Below are 9,805 nucleotides of genomic sequence, written 5' to 3'. Positions count from 1 at the left end.
CTAGCAAGCACTACAAACACGAGCATTTCAGCACAACTACGATGAAATTATATTTTCCGAAAACTTTTGTGTTCAGAGCAAATCGCATTACATGTAGCCTGTACAAAATCATCTTTTAAAAACTGAGATTGAATAAAATAGCGATAAGAGCATAAAAAGATGTTAGATAAAAAATCAAAGTACTTTTACATTGTACGGAACTCCGTAACATTGACATTCTCAGGAGAGAATGGGAGACTCAGGCTAAGAAAGACATTTTGCATAGACACTAAAATCAAATTAAATATCACAGTGTTTTTGAAATACCTGAGATGGTTTATTTAGCAGCTGGATAAAACAAATGTTAAAAAAAAGGGAAAAAGAACACTACCATCTCTAGTACAAGACACTTAGATGTTCACACATGCAGACATTTGTATCAAGTCAAACCAAGTAAATTAGAGGCTCAATAAATTAAGTTTAGACAATCTGTTGATGTTTTTTAGGCTCAGGTTTTGTCCAGTTCAGTGAAGCTAACGGTGACTTTAGAGTTCTGAAGCTGACTGATCTGCCTCCTCAGCTGCATGATCTCCTCCTCCTGCTCTTCCACTCTTTTCTGTAAACCGTGGATGACCTGAAAAAGAAGAAAATAAGTATTACAACTGGTTGGTAGTTATTATGGGTGTCTTCGCTCCAAGTGGAACAAAGCACTGTTGATCCAAAAAAGATGGCACTTTTTTGAGTCACAGTTGAGAACTTGAAACTAGGCTTGGGCCAGCAGTGATACTGGAAAGTAGGTTATGGTGACAGTTTTACTTTTGGTTTCAAGCAAAGGAGACTCAGAGGAGAGTGGATCATGATTAGGGTAGACCAAACATTTGAACAGTGCCGCATCAGTTTAAGTAATGTCAATATTTGGCCATTGCTGTGATATTAGAGAAGTAGTTGTGTAAATACTGTTGCAGTGTCATACAGTATATATGGCATGTAAGAGCTACGGAATTTTTCAATATTTTTGGCAGCCTTGCTTGTGTGGTGACTAAACTGTGTAGGCTTCAGTGCTGAAAGTGTAGGAAGGTGATGCTGGAGCATTATGGATATAAGGCAACACATCTCTTAGTGATACACAGAAGAGGCATAAGCAAAACATAAAACGCTAGTAGTAGCTTAGCAGTGCCTGCAGCTGAATGTTAATTAGTGATGGCACTCTTTGACAGGAACCAAACCTTCATGATCCGTTTACTTCAAAGTGCCATTCAAAGGATTAATTTTTGAAAAGGTAAATTTTTCTAATAAGTCCATTTATCCTTAATACAGTTTTATATTAATTGGTTCACATAAGAAGTTCAATTATATGTATTAAGTTAAAACAAAAAAACTTGCTGGATTTTATTTATTTGCCGTTTAAATAAATATAATTTCAAATGAAATAGAATCTTAGGCACTGCGATGTGTGCAGAGTACAGGGTAAAGAGTCGTTCAGAAGAATCAGCTCGTTTCTGTATGATGTACCAATGCTCAGTAGTGTATCCTACAGAAAAAATGTCTCTGTAAGGGAAAAATGTAGTAGTAGAAATAGTTGTCATTCAGCCAGCTGACAGTGTCCAGAAATAGCCTAGGGAGGGGGAATTCTAGACAGATCTAGATCTAGACTGATCAGTCCAGAACTTTCTCTGGGGCTTCATTTGAAACACTTTAAATGAACTGGATGATGGCACATGTATGTCATTTTGTAACGTTGTAAACTCTACTATGCCTTAATATCTGAATCTGGCCCAAACCTACTTCAGACTAAACACACGTGCTGTATACACATGCACTGTAATCCTAAACTGTATCTGCATACTTCAAGATTTCTGAAGAAATAAATGAATAGTATTAGGCAGATATTTATCCCATACTACCATGTCTTTATTGTGGAACAGTTCACTCTCTAGCAGCTGGCTGGCTGCTGGTCGAAGGCTGGGGTCTTTGCTCGTCAGCTTTACGATGTATTTAGTCAGAACTGGCCATCTGTGGCAGAAGGAGTCTGTAATTTTCCCTTCTCTCAGGTCCCCGAGGGTCCGGACGCGCTCCATCTCTGTCCCAAACGGATGGAACAGCTCCAGAGCCAAAACCCCAACGCTGTACATGTCTGACTGCAAGAGCAACATTTATACTTAGTGCTCAAAAAACAAAATGTGCAAAGAAGAATGCCTTTGATCTAAAACATCATCCATTCATAAACTATGTAATCACAACACAAAAAATGTAACAGTTCTAATTACCTTTGAATCATAATGAGAGCCTTTCAGTTGTTCTGGTGCAGCATACACAAACGTGCCGACACCTGATGTATGGGTGGAACCTGAAAACACAAAGAACCAGTCAGAGGAAATGGCACCATCTACTGGTATGTTGTGAGAATGTAATAAGACAAGAGTTTAATAATTTACCATCACCAGGAGAAATTGTTCTTTTATGGTCATCTACTATCATATCCCTGCATGCCAACCCAAAGTCTCCGATCCGAACATGGCATTCATGACCGTGGAGGAAAATGTTCCTGGGCTGGAAAAACCAAAAGAAGGCAAAGTTATTAGGATTAGTTTACCATATGATCAGTTGTAAAAGAGAAGAAATCCAAAGTTTCAGGGAAACATTTTTGAACTATGCTGCTGCTGCTAACACATCATCTGCTGAGTTTGCATAATGTATCCACATGTAGGATTCAGTTTTTCTGAGAGAAAAAGTGAGACATTTGTAACCACTGAGACATGAGAAACAGATTTTGAGAAATAATGAAATAGTAGTAGGATTGTGCAGAACTTTGACAAAAAGGATCTTATTCTTAGTTTTTTAAAACCCTAATAGTTGCTTAAAAGTTCATATTTTCAAGGCCTTGTAAATTTAAGATCAATTGATATAAAACATTAGTACAAACATTTTTAAGCCCCTGCAAAAAGTATTCTCTACAATTTGAAGATACTACAATACTCTTAAATTTTAACCATAAACAGGATCTAAGTCTTTTTTCTAAGTCAAGTTAGAGTTCTTTCAAACAGTTTGTAAATCCTTAAATGAGAGGCCAGAGAAGTTGTTTTTAGTTTCATAAAGTAGGGCTCTGCAGTCTGGAGCTCCACGTCTACATGTGGGCTTTAAGACGCTCCGCTGGGGGTTTTAATATTGTTAGCCAGAAATGATAAAGAATTCAGCAACATTTCAAAATAAATATAGTAAGAAATAAATGCTAGCCTCAGCAATTTTACTCAGCATAGAGAATATTTTTGTGAAGCAAGTTAACATAAAATCATTTTATTTAAGAACAACGCAGTCAGAAGAATAATTTAACCAAGACACATACATTTTGCATTTAGGATAAAAATAAAACAAACTTCATTTGTCTGTAAATCTCTTCTACCCAGAATTCCTCCAGTGGCAGAGGTTTTGCTCGACCTTGGTTCAAATTCTGCAGAAAGAAAATCTCCTATTATGAACCTTTTGTTATTCAGACATTTATCTGATAATTCCAAATATAACCACCAGCTCAGCCTTACTGTGTACTGATGTTCAGTCCAGCAGAAAGTGCTGAGCTGTTCACATGTTGATGTCAGACAGATTTTTTTTAGCTGCAGATGCATCCTTTGCTACAAATGATGAAGCAGTCACTAAAGGAATGCTGTTTAGGCAGTTCAATGTTCTATTCTTTATTTAAAAATGAATCATTTGTTTATTTGAATCTTATAAAATAGATTTCTAAAATTGTATAATCCAATTAATCGTCAGAATAAGCAAATAGTAAAATAATGGGTAGTTCCAGTCCCAATTTTTATGACATAAACATTCATGAAAGTGTTGAAATAAAACAAAAAAGTAGTTTGTCCATCAATTTACTTTTGAAAGAAAAAAAAACAAAAAACAAAACCAATATTGAAAGTTTTTGTCAAGCAGTAACTATAAAAAACACAATCATCAGAAACATTGCAACAAGAAGAGGAAACTCCTCCGGTGGGTGTCAACAGCCCCCATCACAGGCCCCGAACGCAGCCTGGGTTATCAGATGGGACTGGGCCGCAACGGCAATGTTAGGTCAGAATGACTCGGTACCAAACACAGAAGGAGAAGTAGTTGATGAGAACACCAAACACAGGGAGGAGGAAGTTGATGTTGTTGATATTTCTTTTTAGATTTAGTCTTTGCTATGAAAAACCAGAATAACTAGAATCAAACCAATGGAAGTCTTAAAGAAGACTCTCGATGGAGTCAGTCTGAAATCCTCCACCATGAGCAAGGACCAAAGCAGAGATAAGAGAGATAAAGTTATTAATATTTACAGAAATGAATTCTACACTGCTGTGCTGGATGAAGATGTTAGAGGAATAGAAAACATGGTAAAGAAGTATGGGAGCAACAATCAGATAGAGATACAGGACGGTTCATCAAGAGGAGTGTTCTGGAAGGTAAGGCCATTTTTTGGAAATGGCTTCTTAGAGAAACAATTTTAAACTTAAATTAACAAGTAGCACCGTAAAAAGGCTAAATGCTAGCAGAAATGTTGGAACTACATCTTTAGTGCTTGAAAATAAAACAAAGGTAGCTCATGCACACAGCTGGTCCATGGATGTCTCTTGTTGCGTTAGGGCTTTGCCATCCTTCCCCTCCACCTGGCTGCTACCTACAGAAGAGTCCACAGCCTGCAGAGTTTGCTGTCAGCTGGAGCCGATGTTCAAGTCAAGTGCGTACAAACATCCCAGATACAGGTTTACAAGTTCACACACGTTGCGACCAGAATCTGAGAGCTGCTGTGCTCTACCATATTTTTTACACTTCCTGTTAAGAGAGCAACCACGAAAAATGAAACAAAACCACAAAGTCCAGACAGTGAGTGCACTGGTCTGGTTTTGGAACACAGATACGAACTATGCTTATTCCACAGGGACAAGCTGGGTCGGACGTCGCTACATTTGGTCATCATCAACTGGCCAATCACCACGACAAAACCTTCCTCCAAGTTCTGGGCAGCTGTGGCGAGAGCAAGCAGGCAGGCTAAAGCCTGTTTACGGCTGCTCTGTGAGCACGGAGCTGACGTCAACACGCAGGTGAGGTTTAACATGTTCTACGCAAGTTCTGAACATGAAATAAAAAAATAAACAATGACATTTTTAAAACTGAATTTTGCCAATGTTGAATTGTTGTTTCTTACTAGATGGATGATCAGAGTCAGCAAACGCCTCTCCATCTGTCAGTGCGGTACAGAGCGCTGTCTGCTGTGCGGCTGCTGATCAGCTGCGGCGCCAACGTGAACGCAGTGGACAGCAGTGGAATGACACCTCTGCACATGGCAGCATCAATCCTCCATCAGGACATAGCATCTAGTTTAATCAGCCACGGAGCTGACGTCAACATGGTTGGTATTTACTCACACATATCAACTCATACCTATAAACAAGTCTTAAAGGGGCAGCATCGTGTATATTCCAAGCACATAGTGCCATTTTACAGCATAACCACGATGCTGTGTATGTTATACATGACCTCTCACAGCCAGTTGAACAAGCTGGGTGGCATGAGTAACTCATTCTTTGGTTACCTAGCAACAACCTTTTGAGACACTTGCTGGAGCAGCAGTTTTGGCTGCCATGCTGGATTTCTTAAAAATAATAAAGAAGGGTGTTGAGTGAAAACTGGATAAAACAGGAGGGTCATGACCCTAGTGTGGCAGTATTTCAGATATTCAAACCAAAAGACTAATCAATAACTATCAATATCAACTGATATTAAGCAATTATATCGTGATGTTTTTCAGCCATACCATCAGGCCCCAAGTTGTCCTCTGTCCCTTTAAGAAGCTCCTGCTCTTTCACTCCACCTTCAGCACGTCATCATAACAGTACTTCTCTTCTTGGGAGGGCTGGGCTGAGAGGTAGTTGGGATGATAAACTCAGCATATGTGAAGTTCCATCAGCTGTTGCCAATTGCTGTTGCTGCTAGTCTGGAGGAGCTAATTGAAGGTGGTGGGGGTGAAGCTCAGCTAGAGACTACAACTCAGAGGAGGAGCTTTATGAAAGCAAATATTTAGGTACCCCCAAGTGGTTGCCATGGGAGATCAAGGGTTTCCTCAAACATTCATAAAAGAATCAAAGCAACACCCCAGATATGTTTTAACAAGGAAATGACATCATGACATGACATAAAGCTCAAAAAGGTTAATTTTACATTATATCCCTGCTTTAAAGAATGCTATGTTTAACTATCTATGGAATGAAACTTTGTTTTTCAGAGGATGCATCACTCTGCGAACACTCCTCTGCACCTCGCTGCAGTTGCAGTGATGACAAAAGCAACCAAAGTCCTGGATGAAGACGTGAGCTGTGTCTCTGAGCTGCTGGAGCGCGGAGCAAAGCCAAACATTGTAAACGAGGCCGGCATGTCGCCATTCCACCAAACGTGCAGCCTGGGAAACGAGCAGCTGGTGGACCTGCTGCTGCGATACAGAGCCAGTGTCAACAAGCTGAGCGCAGCAGGGCAGAGCTGTCTGTTCCTGTTCCTGAACCACACACCTAACACGAGGAACGGCTCCCTGCTGATCAAACTCCTCACCCTGAGCACTCCGCTCAGCGTATGCAGCCACGACGGCCGCTTACCCTCCACCTTAACTCAGCCACGCTTCTTTAAACAGAGAGAGCAACTGATCCAACTAACCCAGCAGCCAAAGACACTTTGCGATATTTGCAAAAGTAATATTTATCTGAAACACATCAGAGGGAGAAAGGAGGAGCTGAAAAAAGTTATTCCTGAAAGCTTGTACAACTTTGTCTTCAACCAATGGGAGATCCAAAACCTTCCGTTTGTGACAGAGAGTGAAGAGGCGTCATAGCAATGTGCATGAACCTGAGCTACAAGATTTGATCCATTCAGCTGAGATAAGATTTAATGCCTTGCTAAAGTATTCCTCCATCTTAGAGATTTTCACTTCCTGTCACATTAAAAACACAAACTTCCTTGAATTGTATGCTGAGCAGTACATAACTAAACTGGAGGACAAATTATACTTTTTTTTTTTTTTCAAATAAAATATCTAAGCACCGAGGTGCATTTCTATTGAACCTGTTACTCTAACACAGGGGTCTGCAGCCTTTACAAACTAAAGTGCCTCAGATAAACAAAAGCTACTAAGAGCCAAAAGATGTAATATAACCTTCTCTGAAAGGCAAACTTAAATGCTTTAATAAATATCAATCATGGGAAATGTGCGTGGTCGTTCTTAAAGAATCCTGATTTTGTTTCTGTTTTTAGGCTTTAAGACAACAAAAAACAAAACATTTACAAAAAAAGAACTGATGCATCATTCTTCTACGGGAAGATAATGTTGTAGAAAATTATGTAAAACATAAAAAAAAAAGATTTCACAACAAAATGACAGCTGTGTCATTTTGTTGTAAAAACTCAAGGCAGAATTTATTAAATACTGTAAAACTGTTAAAAAAAATTACAGTTGTTACATCTATATTAAAATAAAAATTTTTTGGTGCTTTTGTGTTAGCCAAATTTGTAAAGAGCCATTGTGGATGTTACAAAGAGCTACTTTCAGCTCACAAGCCGCAGGTTGCAGACCTGTGGCCTAATGCATCTATTAAGACTCCAGTACAGCCACTTACCTTCTAAAGACACAGAATTAAAAAAAGACAGAGTACCTCAGAGTACTGGCAACGAAATTGTTGTTCTCATGGGGAGATAACTCACTCTGNATTGATGTTCATGACAGGTGTTATGTCATGTTTATGACAGTGTCAGTCTTATTCAACCCCCTTCAAATAAAGTGTTACCCTACAAACTCTTATAAAAAGAACCTGCAGCCCTAAGTCCTGTCACTGATGTGAATCTGGTCGCTACAACCCATAGATAATCAGATAAACAGATGGTGATTCCCAGGTACGCCAATAATCAAGTGCCAAAACTGTGATGCACACTTTTGTTTAACATATAATAGGGAAAAAGACTGATTTCAACATCCTTAGTGATTCTAACTCTGCCAAACATACACATGTACAAACACACAAATGCTCGTTTTAGTAATTTGCGCAAATGTACCATTCATTAATGAAAGTTAGTTGTTTATTTTATATTTTGTGAGTTGGAACCATGTCTGATTTATTTTTGTCAAAAAAAAGTTTTTTTTATGAATACAGTTTTTGTTTGATTTGTATTTCATTTCTCATAATCACTGTAGAAAACTTGGCGTTTTAGGCCCTTGTAGCGCAATGTTGCCCTGAGGCAACAAACCCAAATCCGGTTCTGGGAGGTGTCAGGGTCTGATTTTATGATTGATATGTAATTAGGGACCAACAAGTTCCCAAAGAATGGAAGAAAATATTTATCCCCCCAAAAAATAAAAAAGTCATGCCATAGAGGGTTAATTAACACAAAGCTTTAGCCCAGTGTTTTTTAACCTTTTTTGGCCCAGCGCCCCCCTAGCCTTTATTCAGGTCCCTCACCGCCCCCCACCAAAGAATTTGCAGGCTACTTTGCACTGACCATTATTTTATTATTAATATTACTGTCACTATTGTAGATGTTTTGATTTTTATGCTTGTTTCTGTATTCATCATCAAAAATTATTTCCCAGAGAACAAAAAAGTAATGGGAATAGAAATTATTTTCACAGGCGTCTACGAAAAATGCAATGAACATTCAAGTTAAAATTGGTAGGCCTAACAGCAGCCAATCAGAGTGGAAAATATATTCTTGTTGCCATTTTCTAGTTGTTAAATATTCCACAAAATGACCAGGTAAAAGATGTTCAACATGCCAGTTTAAACTTTGAACTATTTGCAAACCGACTGAGCTCTGCAACATTAAAACATGGATAGAACTGTAACTACATTAATCATAGCTCTTCTTCTCTTCAGTGTTTCTGTGAGTTTCTGGTGGTGCAGCTATGTGCTGCCTTCAGGAGAATGGGACATCAGAGTATCATCCATAAACATTCACCCACATGGCATTTAGTGTGCAAACCAGAGCTTTCAGTGGAAAAACAAAAGTTCCAGGTCCTTTTAATGCCATACAAATATGAGACAGAAACATGGATTATATATTTATATAGACCTGTCTATTGATTTATAGATTAATAGTTTTACTGGACAGAAATTACAAAGAACAAATCTGGTTCTTATTCAAATCCTAATGAGTCAAATTGAAAGTGTCATGGAGTCATCAGCCTCATGACATTAACACTGATGTAACCTCGGTAATTCTGATCGATCAGCATAAATCAGTTCTGCGTTGTGTGAATAAGGGCCAGGAGACAGGATGAGATGAAACGTCGTTTATCTGTGCGAAACAGAATATGGACTGATCAGGAATCGGGTTCGTCACAGCGGGTTCAGCACCTCGCGCCCATCTCTCATGAACTGGCCAACAGCCGTATTTAATACATTAATATTGGACAGAAATACAAAGAAATAACACAACATGTACCTGTGCGAAACAGAATATGGACTGATCAGGAATCGGGTTCATCACAGCGGGTTCAGCACCTTACGAGGGACAGCATTTCATGTTAGCAACAAGCTAACATAGCATTTTACTGGAGCGTTAAACTCAGTGAACCTACCTCGCGCCCATCTCTCATGAACTGGCAACGAGATGTTTGCGTTCACTATATTTAACCCTGCCAACCACCAGGAGGGGGTGCTGTTTCACCCTTTACACATGAACCCAAACTGGGAAGTAATGACAAGTGGAATTCTATACAATATTAACTATGTTACACTGACATGAAAAATAATATTGAAGAAATAAATATATCAAATCTGATTAAAAACATAAATAAGTGATCAGTTCTTTA

General features: G+C 38.8%; 2 protein-coding genes across 7 annotated transcripts in view; one reads left to right on the top strand and one right to left on the bottom strand.

The window, feature by feature from the left end:
- Positions 1 to 294: 294 nt before the first annotated feature.
- eif2ak1 (eukaryotic translation initiation factor 2-alpha kinase 1) overlaps positions 295 to 9,805 on the bottom strand; it is a 25,247-nt gene continuing 15,736 nt past the window's right edge. For 5 of the 6 annotated variants that reach the window (XM_015059983.1, XM_015059986.1, XM_015059982.1 and 2 more), the window contains 4 exons: positions 2,415 to 2,529; positions 2,247 to 2,326; positions 1,881 to 2,117; positions 295 to 613 (listed from right to left, as the gene is read on the bottom strand). In XM_015059983.1, the coding sequence (XP_014915469.1) occupies positions 488 to 613; positions 1,881 to 2,117; positions 2,247 to 2,326; positions 2,415 to 2,529 (558 nt within the window). In that variant the 3' untranslated portion in view covers positions 295 to 487. The remainder of the gene's footprint in view (positions 614 to 1,880; positions 2,118 to 2,246; positions 2,327 to 2,414; positions 2,530 to 9,805) is intronic. The other variant, XM_015059984.1, reaches the window with a different exon arrangement.
- LOC106964448 (ankyrin repeat domain-containing protein 61) lies at positions 3,636 to 7,230 on the top strand. The gene is made up of 5 exons (XM_015059991.1): positions 3,636 to 4,418; positions 4,599 to 4,693; positions 4,895 to 5,057; positions 5,165 to 5,365; positions 6,239 to 7,230. The coding sequence occupies exons 1-5, from the start codon at positions 4,191 to 4,193 to the stop codon at positions 6,833 to 6,835; spliced, it is 1,284 nt and encodes a 427-aa protein (XP_014915477.1). The 5' UTR covers positions 3,636 to 4,190; the 3' UTR covers positions 6,836 to 7,230.

This window comes from Poecilia latipinna, unplaced genomic scaffold (assembly GCF_001443285.1).
Source record: "Poecilia latipinna isolate Pla-1442-1.1 unplaced genomic scaffold, P_latipinna-1.0 Scaffold1674, whole genome shotgun sequence".
Classification (NCBI taxonomy): Eukaryota; Metazoa; Chordata; class Actinopteri; order Cyprinodontiformes; family Poeciliidae; genus Poecilia; species Poecilia latipinna.
Note: the sequence above shows the minus strand (reverse complement) of the source record. Positions and strands in the feature narration are given on the sequence as shown.

Coding starts and splice junctions, on each gene's coding strand:
- LOC106964448 (XM_015059991.1), top strand. CDS start 4,191: ATGGAAGTCTTAAAGAAGACTCTCGATGGAGTCAGTCTGAAATCCTCC. Junction 4,419..4,598: donor CAAGAGGAGTGTTCTGGAAG/GTAAGGCCATTT, acceptor TTGTTGCGTTAG/GGCTTTGCCATCCTTCCCCT. Junction 4,694..4,894: donor GGAGCCGATGTTCAAGTCAA/GTGCGTACAAAC, acceptor CTTATTCCACAG/GGACAAGCTGGGTCGGACGT.